Raw genomic sequence first — 27,130 nt, forward strand, 5'->3', positions numbered from 1 at the left:
TTCAACTGAATCTGAGCTTATTTCCATCCGATGAGGCAGTGGTGCTCTGGAAAGGCAGCAAGAGGATCCACTGCATCGAAACATCACTCAGTTGGCCAAAACGAGTTTGTTTGTGTTGTGTAACTCGTGGCAACAGACTTTTGGTCCATCTCCCTGACAGCAGTTGACTCGCAGTGAGCCAAGCCCTGACTCCAGTGTGTGGGTGCGTATAGGAAAGTGTGCTTATGACCAAGGCAGGGCAGAAAATAAGAGATGTGGCTGTTACACATCCGTCACAGTATTATTTAATGCCTGTGCTGTAGGTGATGGTTGCAAGCTGCAGGTATGGGTGAAGCTGCCAAGTAGACAAGCCTGCTGGAATCCAACTCCCTTTCTATTCTCATTCTTTTTTTGGATCATTAGTGTGATGAAAGGGCTTGCAGATGAAATAAGGTATTTTATCTTCCCAGTTGAAAGTGCAGCAGTTGACTTGTGTTTTGACGTGTACTTCTGAATAATGCAGAGGATGCTTCCATCTCTTTTATCTCTGAGGTGACACTGCAGGCTGTCAGCTTTCTCACAGCATAACCATGGCTTGTTGTATGCTTCTTTGTTGCAGAGTGATCGTCTTTTGATCAAAGGTGGTAAAATAGTGAATGACGACCAGTCTTTTTATGCGGACATTTACATGGAAGATGGGTTGATAAAGTAAGTGAAGAGTAATAACCATGTTGCAATTGAAAATGTGCAGAAATATACTGCAGATTAACAAGGGATGACTCAGTGACCTATATTAAATTGCAAGGAGAAGTGAGTTTTCCATGGTGTTTGATGGAGGAACTTTACAAACAAGGTGTTGAATTAAATAAGCAAATGGGCCCAAACCCCACTGTTACTAAAGCATGGGTCAGAGGAGGTACTTGGGCTTAATTTTAGCCATGTGCATAGCCCCATGCTGAGGTGACACATATGTTAGAAGTTATCTGTGTTGTAACATTTTACCAGGCTATGACTTAAGGTTTTGAAGCCAGAGTTCAGCATCTTAACACAGTTAATTCTGGTTTTGGGTAAGAGGCTGGACTTAGGTGACCTCTTGAGGTCTCCTGCGGTGCTGTCTTCTGTGGTTCTGTGATGCAAGGATCAGTCCAGTCCCCCTTAAAGTTAAAGGTCAACAGAATCCCAGCCTGGTTTGGGTTGAAGCGACCTTAAAGCTCATCCAGTTCCAACCCCTTCCACTAGAGCAGCTTGCTCCAAGCCCCTGGGTCCAACCTGCCCTTGAACACTGCCAGGGATGGGGCAGCCACAGCTTCTCTGGGCACCCTGTGCCAGCACCACCTCAGCACCCTCATGGAAGAGCTTCTGCCTAAGAGTTCATCTCAGTCTCCCCTCTGGCAGGTTAAAGCCATTCCCCTTGGCCTGTCCCTACAGGCCCTTGGCCAAAGTCCCTCTCCAGGTTTCTTGTAGGTGCCTTTTAGGTATTGGAAGACTGTTACAAGGTCTCCCCTGATCCTGTAGTTTAAGGATTGAGGTTCGGACCTCTTTCCAGCATGCTGCTGTGTTTTCAGTCCCAAAACATGCGTATCTGGCACGTTGAATATGTATTACATATCTCTTTGGAAAATTACTCCTAGGAAAAAAAGGATGAGGCAGAGGTTACAAACAAGGAATTTTCCTGTTCTGGCTGAAGGGGCAGCACATGTGCTTTGTTAATCAAGGTTAAAAGTTAAAGGAGCCAGCCAAAGACAGTTAATGAGTTGCCATAAATGTATCATCCACTGTTGCTCTTCCAAAAATAGGTTTGTGAAGAGCTGGACTGGAGAGGCCTTTGAGGGTCTCATCAGGGATTTGGTAACCAGTATCCTCATGGGTTTGTGTTTGTGCAGGGACTACATAATGCATGAAAGTAGACTGTACAGAGGCAAAAGCTCTTCCAGTGCTCTCAAAACAATGCTAACATCAAAATTGCTGTTAGGCAGCTAGAATCAAGTGTTGAACTGGCACTTGGCAACCTCAGTCCAGCCCCAGTAGAGCTGCTCACAGGCTCTTGCTGGGTTTGGTGCAGTGATCATCTGCCAGTCTGGTTTCTTGTCCTTCCTGTTAAGTCTAATTTTGTCCTGAGGTCCTAAAGTTAGTTGCACACTTTGCTCTTACTTGTACAAGTGCTTCGAGGGGAAGGATTGGAATTAAATGATCTTAAGGTCCTTTCCAGCACTAACCATTCTATGATTTTGTGTATTCATCCTGATCCTGTAAGTTGCTTTATATGGAAAAAGAAAGTGCTAGCCAGGTTAAGTAGCACAGGGGTGTATGTTTACGGGCTGTTTGCCTTGCTTGTGTCTGACTTGCTGTTTGAAACCCATTTACCCAGGCAAATAGGAGAGAATCTGATTGTGCCAGGAGGAGTGAAAACTATTGAAGCTCATGGCAGGATGGTGATTCCTGGAGGGATTGATGTTCACACCCGCTTCCAGATGCCGGAACAGGGGATGACATCTGCTGATGACTTCTTCCAAGGGACCAAGGCCGCGCTGGCTGGGGGCACCACCATGATCAGTAAGCTGGTTGTTTTTTCTCTTTCAATTTACTTCTCTCTTTCTCAGATAAGTTCAGAAACTGCAGGCTCTATAAGTCGTGTATTTTGGACCAGGTTGCTGAGATAAGCTTGTGTAGGGGTAGGAAAAGCAGTGGCAAAGCAGGACCCCAGGGTTTCTACATCCTACAGCTGTCAGGCATTCCACTCATCCTCTCTGCAAGATTTACCTTGTTAGTTCAGATCCAGGAATCTGACTTAGGCAGATTCTTGGCTCTGCTCCTACTGAAACCAGTGTCACTTTGACCTCTGGTACCAGCAGCAGATTCTCCACATTGCTGTGCCCCAGTGCCTTTCTTCATGATGTCTATGGGTAGACGTCCATCGTATGGTTCACACCCAGAAGCTTGGTGTCCATGTACTTTGGGTCTTTGAAAACCAGGCCACTTGTTTGAAGATTTGCACATAGCCATGTAGGTACACAGCTGTAGCACCAGGATCTGGGTTAGCACTGTGTCATAGGTGCTCATGTCCTCTTTTGGAGGAAGAGAGAAATCGGGCAATGAAAACATCTCAAAGCAACAGACAGACTGACTGACTGCTGACAGCAGGATCAGACACTCCCAGTGTTCCCTCTGGCTCTAAAATGCCTCACAAATGACTTCCAGGCCGTCTGTCCCCATTTGTGTTGGCTACAGATGCTTGGCTAGTCAAAGCCAGGATCTTGAAGCTCCATAAGTGAGTCATTGTTAACCTTGGTGGAGCTAGAGGCAAAAAATACAACCCTGTGTTGCAGTGGAGCTGATCATGTGTAAACTGTAACCCGGCGCCCTGGAGTCTGTTGCCGCATACGGGGATCAAGGATAAAGGTGTAAAGTGATACAGTAGTTGAGCGTCTTGCACTCTTTCATGTGCTCTGAGGTGCTGCCACTTCAGAGGAGGGGAGTTAAAGTACAGAGAAATACTGTCTGATCCACGGATATAAGGAGATCTTGGGCAGAGCCAGGAATCAGCCTAACTCCTTGGTTCAAACACAGCTCCTTATGGGGGTGGTTATGAGTGATGCTCTGATGGGTGGGCTCTGACTGATTGACACAGAGGTTGGGAGTAGGAGCCAAGGGTCCAAATGCAGCTGGACTATTCGTGTTTCAAAAGCAAATCTTTTATTTTGGGTCTGGACCGTACTAAGAGGCTGTGTCTGGCCCATGAACTTGGTCTAATGCTTCAAACGGATAACCTTGGAATAACCCAGGAAATGATTTTTCATAATGTTATCACTTTAGAGTACTGTGTATGAAGATAACGCACGCGTGCAGAGAGCGCGAAGTGGGAGTGTAGCTGCGGATGGTCTCGTTCTGCTTCTAATATCCGGTTTTTCTTCAATCTTTGCTGTCAATTTAAATTAATAAGACTGAAATGGTATTTTCTTTTCAGCTTCAGTTCACTGACTTTGTTCATTGGCTGCTCCTTTGTCATTAGTACACCTGGTTCACACTAGAATTACCACTTTGTTTTTTCTTGTTAAGCTGAGTTAGATCAAAATACCATTCTCTGCATTTGCATCTGCCCTTCCAGCAGCACCATTTCCCTCAGAGGCACTTTTTAAAGCATTTGGAGCAGAAATTGCTTAGGCAGAATTTTCTGCAGTGGCCCTTTGGTTGCTGCCTTTTGCCTGTGCAGGGCCTCATACTTCAGAAACGCTTGGGACCTTTCCCTGAAGGCATACCTCTGTACTGCCTTTGTGACTGTAGGGTCTGAATAGTTCAGAATTACGGAGATGATGGAGATGGATGATGGAGAGACATCTCTGGATGGGTATCTGCAACTAGAGCTGAGGATAAATAATCCAGCTAGACTTCAGTGCTTCAGAGCCCCTGCTCTGTGTCAGCTCTTCCCTCAGCAAAATTATACCATTGCAGAAAGGTTTTTCCACCATGAAGCTGCCCCAGTGAATGTGCTCTTGGTGGGTGGCCTTTGGTTTTTCCCAGAACAGGTGGGAGTTGAGCTGTGGCTGATGGCAGCATTTTTGTGCTGTTAGGATAAATGGGATAGCATTTAGTGAACTCGACTCATAATATCACAACCAAATTTCAGCCTGAAAATGACACACTCGGGCTTGTCATTGTATATTTTTGTGGGAGAACCTCATCCATGTTTCTTCGTTTCTGCTTTAAGGAAACTCTTTATGATTTATTTACAAATCCCTTCGTCTGGTTTTCTCTTTCATACATAGCCCTCAGTTTGGGCAAGGAAACAGGTTAGTCGGCTTTCTGCTCCAATTTGTTTCACATTTCCATGCAGGAGGGCACTTCCAGGCTGTTTACAGTCACTGGAGGGAAATATTTGTTTTATGTACATTTTTCAGTGAAATGCAAACAAGAACCTTGGCTGGGGCTCTCTTGATCGTTGGATGTACAGAAACCGTGGGTGAAATCCTGACTTCAGCGAGGGAACCGAGAGCGGTGTCATTGAGCTCAGCAGTGCCAGGAGCTCCCCCTGCGTGTCTGCTTTGGTTTCAGTGAACTGCATTTTGAGCTCAGCTCAACTTCGATGTTGTTCCTTTAATTCTCATTGCAAACACATCCAAAGGAAGCACACAGGAGTTCAAGAATGTAACCTATTGTTTCCAAGCCCTGTTCTCATTTGTTTCCTTTCCCTTTTAAAGTAAGTTCATTGCTAGAGCATCAGAGAGAGGAGAATCTGACTCTCAAGTGGTATCAAATAGAACAGCCCCATTTTCTGTGTGGAACCAGTGGAGATCTATCCTGGTGGGATGCAGATCTCGCTCCAGTCCGTGCTTTCTAGCTCATCCTCTGGTCGGCTGGAACGAGAGAGTGCCCTACATTACCTCTGGTCCCATTGGGCTCTCCAGTCCTGGCTTTCCTGCACTCTGCTCTGCATTGCTTCACTCACAAGTTGGGGCTGATTTGTTTTCCTAGCTGCTCATTTCACAGAGGCCACCTGACCAGGAATTCCAGCTGTGATCCTTCTGTCTCTGCCCTCTCCAGTGCCAAAGTCAAGACTCCAGCTGACTCTGCTCATGTAGGAGGAAACGGAGTTCGTTTTGCTGAGAGATGATGTATTGGGATAGCATTGGTTGTTCTTCTGAAATGGCAGTTTGCATGATCCTTTTTCCATGCCTGCCTTAAGCCAGTTTCAGTGTGGATGTGTCAGCCGAGGGTGAAAGGTGCTGCATGTGTTTCAGGATAACATTTCTCTGGAAAACAAACACCCTTTTAACATGTCAGAGTGCAGAGTTTGGGCAACAAGTTGAAGGGAGGATTCTGGGATGCTCTGCAGAAGACTTTGGAGGAGAGAGGAGTGTTAGGCTCCAGCTGATCCTCTGATATGTTTAATGGCCTAGTGAGAACTGCATCTCTCCAGACCAGCTCCCACGCACATTTCATACCCCCCTCCCAAAGACCATGCTTCTTCCTGGGTATCTGCTGGCCTTGAGAGAAATTGCTTGCTGACATTGCCTGTGTTGACTCAGTCAACCACTGTTATAATCATAGAGAGAAATTACAGTGAGAGAAATTATAGCTCTTTATGGTTTGGTGACTTGGAAGGCAGCTGCCTTTTGAACTTGACTAGCAGTTACCCTAATAACATGGAGAACATGCACTGGGGATGTGAGCCTTAGTGTCTTGGGAGGTTCAGAAAATAAAGGGGAACTTCATGCAGGCTGCAGTCTGCTTCCTAATACTGTACCCTGCTATTAAAGAGAGAACTCACGTGCAGCATGGCAGAGGTTTTCAGGAATGTGTTGGCTGCTCGGCTCCAGTCAGATCTGTAGTGAGTTGACACCAGGTCTCCTGGGTCATCCTGAAGATCACTGCCTTGCTAGGAGGAATGTTTCCAGCTTAGCATGCTTCCTCACCTCTTGGTTTTGGAACTGAGCTGATTCTACCCTACTAGGTGCTGCTATTTTATATGATTGGGGTTAGTCTTAGAGAGGAGGGCAAGAGTCTAAATGGTGGGCAGAGGAGAAGGATGGACAGACAGAAAAGGAGGTGACAGCAGTGGTCATGCAGTAACTTGTGGCTGAGCTGGCAGTGTAAAACCAAGTGCTTTGAGTCCAAGGGCAGCCACCACAGAGCTGCAGTGTCTGCCCCAGCTCTGTGCACACAGCGCTGCATTGTTCCGCAGACACCAGCCTGGATTTTGTCTCTCTTTGCACCCAGTTGCAGACATAAAAGAGGAACTGTGTGGCTGGACCTGGCACTTCAGCTGGGCTGTGCTGGGGTGGATGGCTGGTCTCGCTTCCTAGCAGCTGCTGGTGGTGGTTCTACAGCAAAGACACATTTAATTCTGTAGACATAATGAAAATGGCCACTTGCAGAAAAGGTTATTGCCGATTTACATGGGTAGAGGCTTCCTTGAACCCAGTTACTAAGATAATGCTGTAACCACACAGGAGTGCAGAGTCCCTCTGGCCCTTTCTCGTCTCTCCCCAGCTCCTCTTGGTGCTTTTTATACCCCCCTCCTCCTTGCCTCTGCACTGATTCAGGCTGAATCTTGTTTGCTTCGCTGACTCCCAGCTTGCTGCTGTGATGCTGGTGGCTCTCATTCAGAGCAGGCTTAAAACCATTCATGAGAAAGTCAGTCCATCAACAAAGATGGGCACTCCCCTGTGGTGAGCTCCTCTTCCCAAGCTTTTAAACCCTTCTGAAGTCCATCAGGCGTCTCTGCCTGCAGTGGTGTGTGCAGCTACTGTTGGGCTGACAGCCTGGTTTGCCAGGGCTGGCTCTGCTTCCCTGCAATGCTGGATGGGATCGCCTCTATTGTTCTGATGGGCTTTCTGAAGGGGGTCTCATTGGAAGTGCAGGAAGCAAAGCTGCCAAGTCCTTCATGTGTCTTGCCAGTTAGCACAGAAGGGAACAGCTGTTCACTCCTCAGCCTACGTTGTGTGTTATAGTGTGGTTTATTATTTTGCTTTCCCCTTTGGGCTGCAACTATTGTTTGTCATCTCTTTGCTGCTGAGAGGATGGGCTCCTGTGAGGAACAGATTGAGAGAACAGGCTCCTGTGGGGAACACATAAGGACTTCAGGAGTTGTGGAGCTTTGCCTTAAGTTATGCAGGAGGCCTGTGGGGTGAGAGGGTCTTTAACCCTGGCTGTCAGACTTTGGGGCTGATTTATCTGCCCACCACCTTCTTAGTGCTGAAAGGTGAAATCAGCAGTGTCTGGTGTTGGGCTGGAGTCCTGAAGCAGCTGCAGTCCAGCACAGCTTGTTTGTCAGTCAGTCTCTTGATGTTTTTCCCTATTATCCCATCTTTTGCCTTCCCCAGGGCTGCTCTGGATCCTGGCCCTTGCTCCTTTCCCAGCCTTTTGTCTCTTTGGCAGCACCAGTTCTGTTAAGGAGCAGGTGAGCAGGGCCCTTGCTCTGTTTGTTCTGATCTGGACCAGCTCCACTCCTGTCACTGCAGAGGAAGGAGTGGATGGAGGCTATTCCACACATGCTGGAGACTGGAGACTCTGCTTTAGTTGGGAACAAATGGATCCTGAAATGGCAGCACCACTGAGTGCAGCCGTGTTCCTGCAGATTTGACTGACCTAGATTTTTCCATGCATCCAAAAAGAGGGATTTGGCACTCACTCGGGGGAAATAACCAGTGCTGTCTGTTTATGCAATAGCACTTAATACCTCTTATTCCATATAATGGTTGGGATTAGTAGTGCTGCTTTCCCCCCGCATGAAGAAGGTTCATGTTCTTTTGTTGGAAGAGCTGCTTTTCTTGCTTTCACACCTCCAGTGCTCTCCTCCTCAAGTCCCATGCCTTATAGGTAACATGAAGAAGTAAAGAACTAATGGGTATCACCAATGTGTTGTGTCTTACATGGCCCCTTCTGTCAGTGGAAAAGATGTGGTACTTTGAAGGGTGCAGGTGTAAACTTGGGTCCTCTGCCTAAAGCCTGCCAACTGCAGATGGAAAGTAAAACACAATTGCCCACCTCCGTCGATGTAACACCATTAGCTGTCTGCAGTGGGTTTTCAGGACATGTGTGTTAAACCTTGCAGGATAACCTGTCTTAATCCTTAAACCTGCAAGCTGAGACAAGGTCTTAAAAGAAACAGCAGGAAGTGGTGCCTCTGGCTCTTTCCTTGACTTGTTTTCTTCTGGGCATGGATTTTTGCCTTCCTACCACTGTTCAGTCCTTTGGCTTCTTTTACCTTCCATGAGCTTGAATCAGTAGGAACCATCCTGGTCAGAGAGGAGCTTTGAACTTTCCACTTTGGGAATTAGCTTTGCATGCCAGGGGAAGGAAGCAAGTGATGCGTGGTGGAAGTGATGGCTAAAACTAAACGGGGTATTTCTCTCTTGGGGTGGATTTGGGCAAGTGCTGTCTTGGGTCAGTGGACTCTTGTTCCATCTTCCCTTCAGCCACTGTGCCTTGAATTCATAGATCCCATCTGTTTCTTAGGAGCTGGGTTTTCTTTTAATCTTTCTGGTGAGAGGGAGAGATGTTTAAGGAATACAAATGAGCTCCTCCTGTCTAGCATGCTTCAGTCAGGCTTAGAAACTGCTGTGCCTGCATCTTTGCACAACCCTAACTCCCATGGAAGCTTTGTGCATTTAAAAGGAATGCAGTGATGGGTACTGAAGAGTTATGGCTTCCGGGAAAACTCTTTTCTTCCTTTGGGACACCATGGTTAGTGTTAGGATTACCTCTGGGACAATGGGGATGTCATCGAATTTCTCCATGCTAGTTGCTAGCTGTCAGTAGTGGGAGGTGGCTCTGTTGATGAGGGGTTCTAAGCTTGAAGTCAAGTAAATTAAGTTCACCTAGACCCTCAGAAGTATAAAGTGATTATATTTATGTAGAGCTGCCCGGGGCTCTTCATGGGTGTGAGGCCAGGCAGGGCTATTTCAGACCTGGAGGAAGGAAATTCAACAGCTGGAGACTGTGTCACAGAATCCCCTATTAAAACAAAGGGTGATCTGGTTAGGAGCTCCTACAGCAATTACTACAGTAATCTCCATAGCTAATTTGCAAGCAATATTAGCCTTACAGAGCTGTAGAAGGAGTCCCTGCCTGTGGCAGGGGTTAGAACTAGATGATCTTTAAGGTCCCTTTTGACCTAAACCATTCTATGATTCTGTGACAGAAAACTAGCAGATGGGCAGGTGTGCTCGGGAAGTAGACACGTGCAATGTCAGTGTACCTGCTTCAGCTCTGTCCTACAATAGGTTTGTTAGGGAATAGGTTCTGCTGCATCCCCACGTACAATTCCACCACAGTTTTGTCTATGGACAAATAGACATTTGGTTCTGATTCAGTCCTTACTTCCCTGTCTGTTGTTGTTTGACAACCAGCAGTGGTTTAACTGAGAACACAGTGGGGACTCTTAGTGTCCTACCAGCAGTGGAAATGGTCTGATGGTGATGGGTGAGAACCTCTTCCTCAAAACATGATGTCATTTCATCGCAGCCCTGAGAAGAGGACCAAGGCTGGTCCTTGTCCAGGGAGGGGAGATGTTTATATGGCAAATACACAGAGGGAAAGGACAGGTTCACCAAACCAGTCTTTTTTACCTTACAACCTGTTTAAAACAAAGGGATTCTGCAGAATCAGAACTCTTTGCCTTTATCTTATCTTGTTGGGGAAAAAATGAATCTCTCTAATCCTGAAAACGTAAAACCCTCTCGGAACCATCACAGATTTCCATTGCAACAACTCACATCCTGCAGTTGTGTTCCTCTTCGTATCCAGCACCCCCCTGAGACAACCACAGCCAGTGGAGGTGGGAAGCCAAGATGTGGTCTTGGATACAATGATCCAAAGCCAGAACTGTTCCAGCTTCCGGGCTAGTGGAAAAAGCCCGATGGGCAGGGTACATCTCCACTGACCTGAGAGGGATGGAACTGGCTTGCGGCACTTGATCTTTTGTCCTCCTGTTTCTGATCAAACTTTTGCCCCTTGGATGTGTTGTTATAGTTGTGTTTTGCCTGGACTTGAAATCCATGGCTACAAACAGAGGTTTTCTCAATCCCATTCCCTCAAGGTTTACAGACCAATTTATATGGAAGTCTTTGAAGTCCTCTGTGCTGCTTTTCGTGGGTTTCAAGTGTGGAAGTGCCTAAAAGGAAGAATAAATCTTGGAATCACTTAAATATCTCTTTTGAACTTGGCTTTCCTCCTCTTCCTCCTCTGTCATGATGACCTCCTGAGACACAAGCATAGCTTGGGTGTACAATAAACCTGTGCTTTAAAGAAGTGGAGCCTTTTTTGATCTCATCTTCATATGTTGTCATTCCAGCTGTTGAAGCAGTTTATGAATGGTTGTTTGGACATCCAGGCCCCCTGTTCTTTACATTTGTGTCCAGCTGGCATTAACGTATTAATCGTACTTTGGACCTCATCAGCAAAAAAGACACAAGTGAAATATCTGTATGACATCAGTGAGGGACTAACAGAACATTGCAGTCTGAAAATGTAATCAGTGCAGCACAGTTATGTCTCATTCTGCTGAGCCTGCTCCAGGGGCTGATTTCTCTGCATCAGGTCTAATAAACTGTATCTAACCTGACAGAAAACAACATGGAATATCATATTGCTTGCCTTTTCTTCTCTTACTTTGGCAGACCCATACAAGCAAACAGCCCTTGTGTATCTGTATTAGCATGGTAAATGCTGTTCTATGCAGAGTGTTGTTACTCTTCGATTAATCTCTTCATTTAATACCTTTTCTTGAAGGGAAAAAGCCAAGCAATGAAATAATGTGGGAATAAATCCCCACTGAAATTCAGAGCTATGAAGTCTGATTGCTGGGTCCAGGATGTTAAGAAAATTCTTCATTTGACTTCTCATTACCTTCAAGTGTATCAGCCTAGGTATGTCAGCTGTGGTAACCTTAAAAGTGATCTCATTGCTGTCCTTTCTTGTCCTAGATCACAAACATGACCTGGAGTGTGGTTTAGAAGGAGAACTGGGTATGAAATCAGAACATAGGAGATGGGAGGCTCTTGCAGGTTACTTGGTTTGGGATTTTTGAGCTCAGAAGCAATGCTGAGGTCTCTTTCTAGCCTGAACTGATGCAGAGCTGCTGGGCGGGCAGTTGTGCTTCAGTACTTGAAGCAGAAGTGTTACTGCTGCGAGGCTTGACTTGTGAACAGCTTTGTTACTGGATAAGGCAGCTTTTGGTAGCCCTGCATGTAAAAGGGGCATGATACATAACTACTAGTAGCAGGTACTGTGGTATTTTACCAGCTGAGAGTTTGAAGTCTCTGGATGAAATAAGGTCCATGATTATGGGATAATCTGTGAAGCTTCTTGGGTCAGTCAGGGGCCTGACTTTCAGTTCATGTCTATTGAGTTTATTCCGCTCACTTTCATAGCATTATTCCCAGTTCACACCAGTGCCAGGAGAATACTGTTGCAGTCATAGAGTAGCAACAACTCCAGACTTCTAAGCAGGGAGCTGTGCAATTACCAGGGCTGAATTTAATTACAACCTCTCAATAAAATGCCTTGTGACAGAATGTACAACTCAATAAATTCAGCAGATTTCATCACATGCAGTTGCTGTGGAGATTAAGTAGTATTAAACAGGCAGATGTGTTTATGGTGATCTAGCTGCTATTTAAAGTTTTGGGTAGGGAAATCTGCCTGCTAACAGTTAAGCTTAAATGCTAAGGATTTTCACCTTATAAACTCCTTTTAAACAATAGGCACATTTAATGCTAGTAGGAGCAGGAAATAATGTGCAAAACTGCAGTTTATAATAGCAACTGGAGCCCTGCATACAGGGTTTTATTGCACATACAATTTTTGTAACATCTGACCCTCATTCACATTTATATTGTCCATATCAAATAGCTTTTCTCTTCCCTGGTAGTGATGTTCATTAGCTGAAGCCCGAGAAGAATTTCATGCATGCTTTAGATGACACATAATTAAACCAGTTGAAAAAGACCTTTTAGAAGGGAAAGATGGAATCAAGGGCTATTAATAGAAGCTGCAGGAAGGGGCTGTGAGCAAGCCAAGGCCTGCTCCAGTGAGGCAGGATGCAAAAGAGAAAAACCTGCACATGCCACAATACCAGGAAGCTATAAACCCCGTTAATCCCCACCCATGAGGACATCATCCAAAACCTAAAGGTTTGTTTTCAAGGCACGGCTAAGAGCTGAATTCAGTTCTCTCACTGAAGCAATAATTTCTCCTGAGCTTAGTGAGGAGTCAAAAATATAAAGGCATGGCTCTTCAGCTGCATTTTTGAGAGCTTCCAAGTGCCAGAGGGAGATTACATGGGATTTTTTATGGCTTCAGTCTCAAAACACCCTGCAGGCTGCTGGTTAAATTCCCCAGTCTTCTGTGTTTGGTCCCTCGTGCCCATGCAGAATAGCTGCCTCTGTCCTCAAGCTGGGCACTTGTTCAGGGTCTGTGTGAGAGCCACAGCTATCTCCCTGCTTTGGACAAGTTCTCCAGGACCAGAAAGCCACAGTCTATCTGAGTTGGTAAAAGGAAGCCAAGATGTGATGCAGTGTTCTAGAAAGCCACAGTTTAGGGCTGAGATGGGCACCATTTTAAGTGTGCTCTGCAGCTGGTGAGTTGATAAGGTTTTAAAGTAAGGGAAGAGGTAGAGCAGCTGAACCTTTAATGGATGCACTGATCAGTGATGTGATCAGTAAATGCTAGTGCTTTATAAACTGATCCTTTTGCTTCTCCTACCCTACTTAGTTTTTTCATCCTCATGTTAAAACAGTACTTTATTTTCCCTATACTTGGAAAGTTCTGTTTAAATCAATTCCTCTCAGTTTTTGCCTTCCCCTTTAATTTAACACTGTCTGTCTGATGCACTGGGGGGTTTTATTTCTCCCCACCTCCCAGCATTCATCCATTTGGGCTCACTGGACACACAGCATTTCAGTGTGGCTGGATGCCAGCTTTGGTATATTAAAGCCACACAGATAAGCTAACAGCGGTTAGTGGTGTTGTCTCACTCCAGCTTATTGTCTGCCTTTAATCTTGAGCCGATTAATCTGTCCAAGGAGGAGTGAAGGATCATGAGCAAGACAGACTCATGGATGATGGGTGGGTGGGAGCTGAAATACTTGGAAGTAAGAGCAGATGCACCTTGAAAGCAGTGTGAAGCCGTATGGAATGAAGGGAGAGCGAAACCAGACACATCAGAGGGGTAATTAAGAGTCTTAGTGTGGCTGGAACAGTGGTGGGTATGCAGGTGCTCAGATCCCACTGCCTTCCAAAGGGAGGGGAAGGCTCAGTTTGTCTGGGAAAGAGCTAAACAGACTGTGCAGTAATTCTGGACTCTTGTCAGGATTTTACCAAGGGAGAACCTGAATGATCTGTAAAATACAAAATCCTTTTCTGCTATTTTTCTGTAACAGCAGCTACTTTGCTGATGCGAGCAGGCTTGCTGCTAAGCCACAGGCTGTTGCTTTTTTGGATTCTGCATCTCAGAAGGTTAAAAGAGAAATCCGCAGAATGTTTTGTGTTCAGAGCTGAGAAACCACTGTAATCCTGACCTTGTCTCTGCCATGTAACTTGCTGGGAGTGATGTTAAATAAGGAGAACCATTAGGATCAGGGTTGAAATTTAGGGAGCCACTACAAGGACCACAAGCTCCTTAGTTCCTCCTTTGAAGGTTTCAGTGCTGATGAAGTGATACTGAAATGATCTTTCCCTTTCCTCTTTTTTTTCTTCACTTTGTTTCTGGTTTTGGAGTCAGCTTTGAGCTTAAACTGAGCTGGCAACTTCCTTTTCAGACCTCAGCAGCTGACATCATTTGTACAGCAATAATCAACAAAAGGAAGAAAACATCTGGGCTTGGAAGCATGAAGACATCAAGGCTGTAGTGGTCTGGAGAATAAAGGGGTGACAGCAGTCTTGTTTGGGACAGTTTGTCTTGAGTATGTCGTGCAGACATGAAGCCACTCCAGTGGCTGCAGGAATTGAACATTCCTGGTTTCTGAGATGAAGGGACAAAGGATGGGGCAGTAAACTGTTGGGTTCCCTAGGGAGAAGTGGGTCAGTGAGGTCAGGACAGCATGCTGCTTTCTGCATGGGAAGCCTCCAGGGTAGTCTCCATGGCTGGGTTTGCTGCGTGCTCTGGTGGGTCAGAAGACCTTGTGTCCATGGTCCTGTGGCAGATCATACCCAGGGGTCATCCTGGGCACCTAGGGCTGTGGGAATGCAGCGGATGGAGCTTTCATCGGCTGCTTTGCAGTGCTCTGGAGCACAGGGACCTTAAAGAAAAAGCTTTTTGTTTTACTCTGAGCTCATGAGCTGTGCCTGAGGACTGGAAGGAGAACTTCCTCTGAGTTGCATGTGGGCGATTCCTTTCCATACCAATAGGCAGGAGTAGTTACAATGCCCAGTTCTTTTAACAGCAGGCGGAGAATCAATCTCTGCTCTTCTCCTTTAAAAGGATCTAGGCTCATTCTCACTAATTTGGGCTCCTAAAAACCCCAACCCTCACATGTAGGGATGTAGGCCATGATCTTGACCCCTTCCATTGTATCAAGGGATGGTAAAATTGAGGAGACATTTGCATTTGTGTCTGAATTGCCTCTCGGCTAACACTTAGGATTACATCCAGCTTCCTCATGTCTCAGCATCTACTGCTTCTGCCTCACCTGTGGCAACACAGCTTTCTTCCTGCTCTGGGATGCTCTGTATCAGGTCCAGGGATGTCCTTCTCACTATCTTGTGTTATGCTTTATGATGTTGCTTCTTCCTACAGTCTCTTTGGACCAGTTAAATCACAGGCTTTGGAAAACTGCTGGTTTAACTTGCACATTCAGGCCTTCTTGATGACTTCTTCTATGTAACTATAACAAAGTGGTTGATCAGTAATATGTGGCTGGCAGAAAGCTGCTATGGAAACAAACTGTATTCTGTTTTGGTGAGGATGATGGGTGATTTGGCTATCAGGGAGCTCGAGGGAGCTGCTATGAGATGTATCAGCAGCCCAGCTTCCATATGAGATATTCCTAATCCCCAGAGTTGATTTTCTTGCACATATGCACCACTACCTCCATCCCTTATCCTTATTGTAACCAGCTGTGGTTTGACTTCGTTAAGGATCTGATAGAGCTCCCTTACCCCCTCTCCCACTCCCTCCACAAGCTGCCATTAGTCATACTTGGGCAGTGCATGAAATAAGATGGTGATAAAGCTCTGATCCTAGACACCAGAGTCATTCCTAGGGGCTCCACTGTGTTAACCCCTTGGTGTCTCCAGGCAGGATTTCCTAATGCCCGTAGCCATGTATCATTTTGGGCTAACAGAGCTCTTAGGGCACCTTTTGTCTTAAGTAGAGATGGATTTATTATTGTGATGTGTTGGAGATTAAATGGGCATTTTTTTGCTTTTGAATTAGCCGGTAAGCTGAGGAAGACAGCTCTGGTGTTGAGGCACAGGCCATTTGTGAAAGCATGGGTTTTCTTTGTGTCCCAATTGTAACACAGAGGGAATGTTATTTTTCTCCTTGGTTTTCATACTGCTTAAGCTAAAGATTAACTTTGGCAGAGTGACAAGGGGCTACGTACTGGCCAAGAAGAAACAATTCAGTCTTGGAAGTTAGTGGAAGGTTTCTGACCACTGGGGAGGAGGAGATCATGGAACAGTAACGGGATGGTTCTTTACAAACAGGCCAGTTTATCATCTGGTTAAATTTGGGTTGCTTCTCCTGAGGGTGGCGAAAAGCACATCCTTGAGCTGATGCCAGTCACCAGGCACATTTCAGAGCTTTCACTCATAGCACAGATCTCTCTGGTGGGCAGGACTCTGCTCTCTGAGCACAGGAAGGCCACCAGCCGCTCCTGAGCCCCTAACCCACTGCTGCTCAAAGCTGCAGCTCTACTGCTGGTGTATCAGCAGGGAACCGCATCACACCCTTCCCTTTGCAGGCTGGCAAAGGGCAAGCACAAGGCTTTTGGAAAAGCACAGGTATTTTAACTGCTGTTTTGCTGTCTGTCACGTAGTCACCTTTGCAAGAGGGAGAGAGGGTGGACACAGCTTTGATTCTCCACTGGGAACAAGTAAGGCCCGAAGACTTCATCTCTTATTCCAGCTGTGATGTAGAGCTAGCTGCTGAGCTGCTGGCAGCCCAGATACTCGCCAGTGAGGTTAAAAATAAACTGCTTGAATTTCTCTGCTGGTAATTGCAGCAGTTACTTGTGTGATTTGATGTAAGATCAAACGAGGGCTCTGTCTTCCTCAACAGTGCCGGCCCAGTTTGTGACCCCTGAAGTCCCGCAGGCTGTTCCTCCTCTCAGCAGCAGTTCAGTTTCCAAGGTGCTGGCTGGCTGCTTTTATTTCACTGAATGCTCTTTGGATTACTGGCAGGAAAACTAAACCTTCACATCCAAATCTCTTTTACCCTTTGAGGATGTTCTGCACCTGTAGCACTGGGGGAGTATCTTACAGTTGCCTCTGAACCTAGTTGCTGCTGGACTGAATGTGTTAGGCTGGAACAGGGATCACAGTAGGCAGATGCTGGAGGCAAGCAGCATCTTGTGTCAGGGGCGTCTCTCCAGCCACAACAAACTGTTGGTCCTGCTTCTTCCAGTCCTCACGTCTACACTGTTTGTGGAAGGTGTTCTTGGCTGGGATGCATAGCACAAAGTAGCTCCAATCCATGTGGAGATCTTGGTTGACACTGTTGTGTATGTGCCAGCACCTTTACACTGTTTGGACACCTTTTCTATCAGGTCCAGCAGCACACAGGAGCTGCTTGGACGTGAGGTGCTGATTACTGAAAGCTGCTGACTGCTGCTCACAGGGGATTTTGTCTGTGTCACTGTTCACTTGTCTCCAGACAGGGGAGAGATGTTCATAGAGCTCTGGGCAGCAGTTTGTGTTTGCTGCTGTTAAGAGGGAGTTCCATTTGCTCCATTCACAAACAATTGCAGTGAACGGGCTGTAGTAATTGAACTGTTTCCTTCAGCTTCTGCTCCATCATCAGCTTCCTGGCTGCACTCTCAGGTGTGGGACTTTAGAAACCAAGTCTTGCAAACTCAGGTATTTTAAGGGCAAGGGGATGTCTTCTTTTCACAGCAGCCTCTGCAAAGCATGCTCTCTGGCTTGGATATCCAGGAAAGCCGCTGCACCGGCCATTTACCAGTGCTTTGGTTGTCTTTCCCAGTTGATCATGTGGTTCCTGAGCCAGGGACCAGTTTGCTGACTGCATTTGACCAGTGGCGAGAATGGGCAGACAGCAAATCCTGCTGCGACTACTCTCTGCATGTGGACATCACCGAGTGGCATAAAGGTGTGCAGGAGGAGATGGAAGCTCTGGTTAAAGATCATGGTAAGTTCAGTTATTGAAAGTTAAGGAAAGCCTTTCCCCTCCTTACATTTTAGGACTGCTTCCCCTATTTTTAGGACTGGCTCTTGTGAAGTATTTCACTTTTACATCCCAATAGAGCTGAGTGGGGCCCTGACATTAACTTGGCCCATTCCAGCTTCTCGTGAAGGTTTGGACAGTTGCTGGTGTAGAGGGCTCAGGGGATGCACCCTGGTGCCACATGGTGGAGGGGATCCTGGCCTTATGCTGTGATCTGCTTGAGAGTCTGTGTGTGTGCACGCACATCTGTGTACACGTTTCACAGCAGGGTCATTTATTTGCCTACCCATCATTTCTGCTTTGTGGTGGGCTGATTGAGGGGGATTTCTTCTCTCTGTGACAAGCAGTGTGGTTTATGTTGCTTTATCTGTGCCTGCAATTTGCTCTCTTTCTCCCAGGTGTGAACTCCTTCTTGGTGTACATGGCTTTCAAAGATCGCTTTCAGCTGACTGATTCTCAGGTAGGAAGGCTTAATGTTGGCATGCTTCTGTCACTGCAGGCTGGGCACTGCTTTATATAAGTTTCAATACACTGGGATCTCATGTTCTCTTCTGGCTTCAATCTTTGTATGTGTAACAGTGCCTAAGATTTGCAGCAGTGCCCAGAGCTCTGGTTGGAAGGTTGTTTTCTTAACAAAAAATACCCCAACCAACAGCAAACCCTGAAAGCAATGGCAAACCCCTCACTGGGAGAGATAGGAGGTTTCATTCCAGCTCCTTTGGTGTGGAAGCAGTGGCAGTTTTATAAATTGCTGCTTTATGCCTAGGCACAGGGCAGGACAGGGATATCTCTGGAATAAGTACTCTGTTTTATCAGCTCAAACTGATCCTGGTCCAGAAGTTGGTTTCTGGCCTTAGTGTTAGAATTGTGGGTCCGTAAGAAGGAATTGCTGTTGGCTATGCTGGTGGATACCTTTGGGTACATTTAATTGTGTAGATGGGCAGTTTACATTTCTGAATGTGGGAGGAGAGGAATGCCTGGGAGTCTGGAACAGTGGAGAAGGCAGTGGTGGGTGACAGTTATCTCTAATGACTCTGGTAAGCATTTTAATGAGTGGCCATTAACGCAGCCAGCCTCTGTTGTGGGTTACTCAGCCTGAGCCCTCTCAGGGTGTGAAATCACACTGCTTCTGTCCCAGGCAGTGAGAGGGGTGAGTACAGGTTCTCCATGGAAATCAGTGAAGGCACAGAAAAGGTACAACCCTGTGAGCTCTTAAATCCCCTCCAGCTGTAGGCATGTGCAGTTACTGTTTCTTCCTCCAGTGTGTCCCATATACCAAACCTGGCTTTTAAATAGTGCGTGTTTGCCATATATCAGTAGCATCCAACTCTATGGGTTGAGAAATTCAGTTGTAGGCAGGAAAATGGATCATACCTGTTCAGAAAACCCCATCTTATATTTCTTAATGCTTCTCTTTCTCTTTTCCAGTCATCAGAATTCAGTATGCTGAAGGAGTCTGGAGTGTTTATAATAGGTGTGTACCTGGGTGTACACTCGGGGTGTATTGTAATGTGTGTTTTCTCTCCTCCAGATATATGAGGTCTTGAGTGTGATCCGGGATATTGGCGCGACAGCTCAAGTGCATGCTGAGAACGGTGACATCATTGCTGAGGTATGGGATGTTTGTTCTGTGGATTTTTAACTTCAAAAAGCTGGGAGGAGGGATTGGAACTCTTCATTCCTCCTTTGCAAACAGAAAATCACCACGACTTTTAAAAGCGTGACATAGGTGGATCAAGGATGTAAGCAGAGTGGGGCATCAAATCTTACCCCCTTCATTGCTACTGAGAAAGCAGGTTTTTGTGGCAGTGGTGGGTATTGGCCACCTCTGCCTTTCTCCCCGTAAGTGAAAGATGGTATCTGGCTGTGAATGTCACTGTGTGCAATAAAATGTTCTGCAGAAACTGAGACCAGGTAGTGTAGGAAGGGAAATAGCTTCATACAGTACCCAAGATGATGATGTTTGGGATCTGTTGATGCTTTAAACAGCAGCAAAGAAGAAATGTCAATAATGTATTTGGATTTAATCAGATCTTTAGCTCACTTTATACATTATGTTCCATTGTCTGACTGGGGAAGAGCCCACCCCAGTCTTTGAGCCCTGTTGCCTGCAGTTGCAGGATGCCGTTTCTCATGAGATACCGTCTCGCTGTGTCTTGGGGATTATTTACAGACACAAATGAGCAGTGGAAGTTGAGGGGCTCTGAACCCAGGGTCAGGCAAATCAAAATAAAAGGTTTCTCTGACTTCCTGTGAACAAATCAGCAAGGGTTTTGTGAGCTCTGGTTATTCTCAGCAAGGGAAGTTGGACAGGACTCTGGTTGGAAGGCCCTTATGTAAAGCCCTATGTGATTATTAGCTAGCACAGATGCCTAGGATCTCACTTGTACCTCTTTCAAACAGCTGTGTTTGCTGCAAGAAGAAATGCAGGTTGCTTTAAATCTCTTTTTGTTCTCTCTCTCTTAGGAGCAACAAAGGATCCTGGAACTGGGAATCACAGGTCCTGAAGGGCATGTGTTGAGCAGACCTGAGGAGGTGAGGACTTTACTGCTGTTGCATTTACTCCCCCAGTTTATAACATTTCTGCATTGCCCCAAACACATTGGGGTAAATGTGGCTGGAAACATGAATTCATACTGGTTGTAAGCATTATTGCTGCATGGGGTAAGGGAGGAGGCTAAGACACTTCTAAGGAGTAACTAATAACTAATCCCTTCTGAAGACTAACTGCTGTGGGTATTTATGAGGAACTGAGGAGCCCTCTCAGTACTGGAGAAGGGGACGTCTCCAGGGAGTAGTTCATCCAGGCCAAGATCTGATTCACCCTCTGGAAAGCCTTTTCTCTTTCTGTTGGTGACCTGAGATAGTCTAGAAAGACTGCTCATGCATCAGGTATCTCAAGTGAGGTTTGAACCACAGAGCCCCATGATAAGCAGTTGAGCCACAGAAAGCTGTTGGTGCTTAGCACGTGTTCAGTTCAGCCTTTTGATAGCCCAAACTGGAATCCTGCATCAGGAGATGCAGAAGATGTTGAACCTGAAGCACAGGTAAAGCACAGTCTTCCTGAATCACCAATTCCTTGATTCAGATGCTGCACAGGAACACTTTAAGATGGAGTCCCTGAACAATTGCATGTTCTCATTGATGATGTTGATCTTTATGGAGCTAGACCCTGGAGCTCTTGTAGTTTCCCATCACTTTCAGTTGAGTTTGGCATGACCAAAGACATCTGATTCTGGTTTTATGTAGGCAGCGTTTTGCCATTGACTGTTGCCAGGTTTGGTTGGTTGATGAGCATTTTGCTCATGGATTTTTTTTTACACCAAGGGACTCAGTGGTTTGCTGAAGGCACAGAAAGTATGTACCCGAGAGGGGAGCTAACTCATAGAACCATAGAATGATTTGGGTTGGAAGGGACCTTCTCACGTCTTGGCCCAGCACTTAAATATAGTTAACCTTCATACTTCCCCATTGATTTCTCAAGGGTCAGGTACCCCAAGCACTACCTCTAAGTCTTTAAAATAAATCTCCAGAATAAGAAAGAACCTAAAACCTGGTTTTCACGTGGGTTCCCACTGCAATCTTCTTACCTAGTCTTTCAGTATCTCTAAGCTAGACATCTTGTCATGGCATTCTGGGTTTGTGAAGTCCATCTGCTACGTAGAAGCTGTTCTTCTTGTCCCCCAGAGATGCTGGGGCTTTGCTGACTGCCAGATGTGGCAGCTGGAAGCTGGGTGTGTGAGATCATCCACACGTGCCCCTCATGTTCCCTCTCTGTTTCCTCCCCTTGGTTCAGACAAGCAGCATCCAGAGACATTTCAGGAGGGTTATAAATCACCCAGTTGCTTCACGCAGAAAAAAACCGCTCAACTTGGGCAGTGTGTGAATCCTCACAGTAATTTGTGTTTGGCTCCAGGAACTGGGAGGTTTTGCTTCCTGAACTTGGGAGCAAACACTTGCACTGAGCTTTCCACCCACCCCTGCGTTATTGTTTCATACATACTTGTTGGCTTGCATCAGGAGAGTGGGAACAGATGCTGACCTGACACTTGGGGCTCATCTGTGGAGCACCCCTTAACTTCCATTAACTTCAAAGGAAGGCTGCTTCTTACCTTAGAGTGTCTGGCCATCAAACTAGCCAAGTCTTGTCTGGCTACTTCAAAGCTCGTCCTTAGTGGAATGGGAGCTTTGAGGTGGTTCCCCAGCTTGGTTGGGTCGTTACATCTGTGTAGAAATGTGTTCTTTCCCAGTGCAGCAAGGAAGGCTGCCTGAGGACACGTGGCTGCCTCAGCTGGGGATCAGTAAAGCCTCTTCCCAGTGTCTCTGGGCAGGCTCTGTGCAGCTGAACTCAGCTGTGCTGTCTGCCCCGAGTGGAACCGTTTGCTCCAAAATTCTCCTCCTTGAAAGTCACAGGCAACAGGGCAGGAAGCGATGTCAGCTGCTTCCCTCCCTCCTCCTCCACTGCGGGAGTAACTATTAAAACCATACAACTCCCTTTAAGCTGGCTGCTGATAAAGGCCAGATTCTGAGGGAGGCAGCAGACCTATAATTCCTGTTGACTCCCAATAGAATCATAGAATGCTTCAGGTTGGTACGGACCTTAGAGCTCTTCCAGTTCCAACCCTGTGCCATGGGCAGCAGGGACACCTCACACTAGAGCAGGTTGCTCCAAGCCCTGTCCAGTACAGCCTTGAACACTGCCAGGGATGGGGCAGTAGGAGTGGATGTTTCTTGGTGTTCCTCCAGGATGCTGGTAACACTGGAATTGGCTTTTCATGCTGCCCTTTATGGAGTGTGTAGCCTGTCCTAAGGACTTTATGATGGCTGTCACCGTACTGAAGGGCCGCTTATTTCAGACCTCCACCTACAGCAAACTAGCAGGAGTTGTTGAACGAGTCTAAAGGATTTATTAAATCCAACCTCCCACTCAATGCAGTGCGACTGAGGTCAGAGTGAAGCACTCAGGGTCTGGCCGTGTGTGTTTATGTCTTGGAGCATTCACATCTTCTGAATTCCCAGGTTGAATTAAGGCTTAAGTTTCACTGCTGACTCATGGGCTTGGCTTGCTCACCTCAGTAACCTGTGTTGAGCCAAGGTGACAGGATTCAGCACATTATTCCAGCCAGCAAAGGGAGCCTTAATTCAGACCCCACTGTCTCAGGTCAGCATCACCCATCAGTTTGTGGAAAGCTCTCCCCTCATAGCTCAGATCATTCTGTGATGACTTGTCGGAGCCATCCATCATTCCTTGTTTTTATTTCAGCCACAAAAACGCTGGAAGCACAAGCAGTCCCAGTGCTCCAGGAAATGTCTGTCTCTTTTTTCCAAGAGAACTGCTGTGCTAGGGCTTCTGCTGCATGCTGGTAATTGCAAACATTCCCCTTTGGACTAGTCCTTGGGTTATTGTTATGTGCCTGTCACCATAGCATCAGGGCACAAGGCATGAATTCAGCAGCCTTGTCCTCTTCTGTGCAAGAAAATGTTCTCCTCCTGCTTATCACTTGCTCAGATGCCTTTTGGTCTCAAGTCTGGAGGTGTGTGTTGTTTCACCCCTGCTTTGCAAGTGGGGAAACTAAGGCACGGGGTGGAAACAGTGACAGAGCTGTGCACAGGCCGGCATTAAATGGGCAGTTTGCAAACAGATGCCATTGCCTGGAAGCATTGGTCTGTCTGAGTTCTCTCCTTGTCTCTCAGGAGGGACAAGAATGCTTTTCTTGGCTTTTCCTTTCAGCCTCTGTCTTCCCTGCAAGTGCTGCTGGCTGGGGCATACTTGAATCAAATGGCCTGGAAGAAACACCCTTCCTTGCAGCCTTTTCCATTTGCATAGGGCAACTGGGCCAAAAAATGTCCCCTTGTGTCCATCACCCAGCCTGGGGAGGGTTAGTCGCTAGCTCTGGAGTGGTGACAGGAGCCTCTTGCATTTGGGAATCAGGAGTCTGATTGTCTGGGTTTAAGTTCCTCTGTTGTTCACCTGGAAAACGTCAGTGGTATTGCAGGCTCAGTTCTCCATGGCAGTAGGCACTGTGAGCATTACCCTGCTGTTAAATCTGTCATCTGGGCTGCTTTGATGAGGATGTGTGATCCATAAAAGCCTGCAGAGTGATGACGTTCATTCTGAGGCTGTAGTTATAAAGTGACCCTTAGTCTCACTGAGGTTATCTCTCTACACATGCAAGAAAAAGTACTTGATTTATGGGGTGGTTCACACTCTGTCAGATCCCAAGCCAGTTATTGTAGTGCAGGGTACAATTTAGGAGGCTTGTTTGCAAACGTGGCTTACCAGAGTATGTGGCACAGCATCCCTCTTCCGTGTGGGCTGGAGCATGAACAGTTCTGCTGAGTCAACAGTTAGTTGCTTATTTTTGTCTAGGCTAAAGAAGGGGCTTAGTCATTCTGACCTTGAGCACCTGGAGTGTTACCTTAGGACTTAAGTCTGCTTGAAATAGCCTGGGAGAAAAGGTAGTAATGAGAGAGGACTACAGCTTGAGGTCACTGTGATTGTCATGGTTACACTGTCTCGGAATTGGAGAGGTGGAAAAGGAGAGAGGAAAGTCTCTCATCCCAGCCCTGCACACCCTGTTTTCCCATGAAAGCAGAGGCTGTGGCCCTTGGAAGGTGACTGGGATATGCTAACACATGGAATGGTGCTAACTTACTGCTGACTTGGTTTCTCAGGTGGAAGCGGAGGCTGTGAACCGGGCAATAACCATCGCCAACCAAACCAACTGCCCCCTTTATATCACCAAGGTGATGAGCAAAAGTGCTGCTGATGTCATTGCTCAAGCCAGGAAAAAGGGTAAGTTATTTCCCTTGGATGGAAGCGCCCTATTAGCTCGTGCAGTTCAACTTCTTGCCAACATTAGCTTCATCCCTACAGGAAAGGATTCTTTTTCCAGTGTTATCATCCAGGCTCTTTTTTAACAGTCCCAAGCAACTGGTTCTGTCTCATCTCCTACAGATGTGTATTCAGTGGTCATATTAGTGCCAGGAGCTGTTCAGCCTAGAACTTCTCTCTTCACACTCATCCTACCACATTGAGCCATGTACCTTCATTATCACAGAGTAATTCCATGCTGGCTCCGTTTAACGAATCCCCCTAGAGGCTGCAAGCTGTGTCTTCCTTCCAGCTGCACTGGTCTTTTGAGCTGCTTCCTGGGATCAGAAGTGATTCCAAAACTCCTGATGGAGGTCTTGACTCACAAGCCCTGCTGGATTCAGCTGGAGTAGTGTCGTGGTAACCAAAGAGGCTACTGATTCCAGCTGTTCACTGTGCTCCTTGCCTGGGAGATAGATACTCCTCACGTGCTGTAATTCACAGCCTGGCATCCAAACATTAATTGGGATCAGTAGTCTGAGTTAGGCTGGGAATTGCAGTCACCTCTGATAACTCTGCCTGAGGATGCTGGAGGTTGCAAGACTCAGATGTGCCATGGATGATGCTGCCTTGTGTCTCTTCTCTCTGACTGATGTCTGTGAGGGAACTTCTCTGAGTGATGCAGTAGCTTCTCCAGGGTCCTGATCCCGCTGTGTTGCCCCAAGGAGCAAGGGTTATAGAGCCCAGTGAGCGCGTGTCTCCCTGCTTTATTCTGTGACTAACCCCTTCATTTCTATTTAAAGCAGCTCTGAGTGGGTGAGTAAGCAGGAGGGATGATTTTCCCCCTTCTTCCCTCTGAAGGATTGGATTTAATTTTATGCAGTCTGAATAAGCCTGAATGGATATACAAATGACATCACTTTCCATCTGGGTGTTTGGTGTGAGAAGAGCTTATTTCCTACCACACAAACACATTTGTGTTTGTCATCGGCTCAGAAGTATTTTGGTCCCATGATTCTTGTTGAATGAGTTCAGAGTTGATGAGGGTGACTGATTTCCAAGGCATCTCTTTCTGTTCATGGCATGAAAGCAGCTCAAGCTGTTTGGGATAAACCTTTCTCTCCCAGCTCCATTAGTGGGGATCATGATGAAATGAGAAGATGTGTTGACACAGCAAAGTGGCTGCCTGTTGCATTACCCCAGTAAACAGCTTGATGTCGTTGTGCGACTCAATCCTGTAAGTCAGGGAAGCATCCGTTCCTTTTCTAGGTAATGCACTGGAGAGACATGCACCATAGGGATGGATCATCAGCAAGACCACCTTCTTGCTATTTGCTTGTCCCCTGAAACCACTAGCTGGCAAGTAGAGAGGGGCATTGGGATGAGACACCATGCACTTACATTGCAGAAGCCGTGAAACACAACCTGACTTGGGTGGATGTTACCACAGAATGATCCCAGATGAATGATCCACAGAACTCACTTCATCTCCTGAGTGAACTACAACAGACAGTTTTCATTCAGATTGTGTTTTCTCCTTATAAGGAGAATTTGGGGTATCAATGGCATACCATTCTCTGTTCCTTTTACTTAAATAATTCAATTTAAATGCTGTGCAGTCACCCAACTGGGTAACCCAGGAGAGCCACACACACTGACTTTGCCCTCCCAAGCAACAGAGGAAACATAACTGAAGACTACCCAAGGCGAAAACAAAACAGAATTGACTTGCTAAATGGAAAGGAACAAACATTATTTAAAGCCAGATGTTCCCAGTGGCATTCGTATGGAGGAGCTTCCCTACAGACTGTGTCACTGGCAGATCTGGGAGCTCAAAACATCACTCCCTGCAGAACAATCTTCCCAGTGTATTGGCCCACAACAGGCTTCCCATTAATAGCCAGCGTGTGCTTTGCCTTGTTCTGATTTTGTAACTCTATTTGTGGCAAGTGATGTCAGACATCCTCTTCCTCTGCTGGTGGATCCCCTCGGACAAAGGCTGTTCCTGCACCTCCTGTTCCAGCGTGGTCCTGGAAGCAGCGTGAAGGCAGTTAATGCATCGCTCTGTCTTAGCTAATGTGCTCTTTCGCAGCTAGCTCGAGAGCCTATAGAGCTAAGAGTAGCTCGGGCAATATGGTGAAAGAAAGGTCATATTTTTTCACTCTGCATGGTGAGGTAAGACCCTGCTGACCAATTCTGGGGTTGTCTGTGCCAGTCTTTTCTGACTGAAGTATTCAGGGTTAGTGTTTTAACTACCCCAGTGTTTCGCAGGTACAAACACGTGAAGTGCCTGGACTCAGGAGCCAGATGGATGGGCACTTGGAGATTTCGGGAAGGTTGCATTTGGTGAGCAGATCTGTGAGGCTACCAGCTTGCACTGCTTTTGAAGTTGCAGCATCTTGCATCTGCTTGGTGTGCAGATGTCGCTGGTGCATTCCAGCTTGCAAAGTATCGTGGCTGTTCCTTCATGTGGTTCCAAAAACGTTAATGAAGAG

At 46.5% G+C, this 27,130-nt stretch overlaps 1 protein-coding gene across 2 annotated transcripts in view; it reads left to right on the plus strand.

Annotated features, from left to right (window-relative positions):
- LOC134169146 (dihydropyrimidinase-related protein 2) overlaps positions 1–27,130 on the plus strand; it is a 49,250-nt gene that overhangs the window by 12,329 nt on the left and 9,791 nt on the right. For both annotated transcript variants that reach the window (XM_062629399.1, XM_062629400.1), the window contains 7 exons: positions 599–687; positions 2,348–2,532; positions 17,621–17,785; positions 18,220–18,281; positions 19,353–19,433; positions 20,288–20,356; positions 24,497–24,617. In XM_062629399.1, coding sequence (XP_062485383.1) covers positions 599–687; positions 2,348–2,532; positions 17,621–17,785; positions 18,220–18,281; positions 19,353–19,433; positions 20,288–20,356; positions 24,497–24,617 — 772 coding nt within the window. The remainder of the gene's footprint in view (positions 1–598; positions 688–2,347; positions 2,533–17,620; positions 17,786–18,219; positions 18,282–19,352; positions 19,434–20,287; positions 20,357–24,496; positions 24,618–27,130) is intronic.

This window comes from Pezoporus occidentalis, unplaced genomic scaffold (genome assembly GCF_034315485.1).
Source record: "Pezoporus occidentalis ecotype Australia unplaced genomic scaffold, CSIRO_AGI_Poc_V1 ctg337, whole genome shotgun sequence".
Taxonomy (NCBI): Eukaryota; Metazoa; Chordata; class Aves; order Psittaciformes; family Psittacidae; genus Pezoporus; species Pezoporus occidentalis.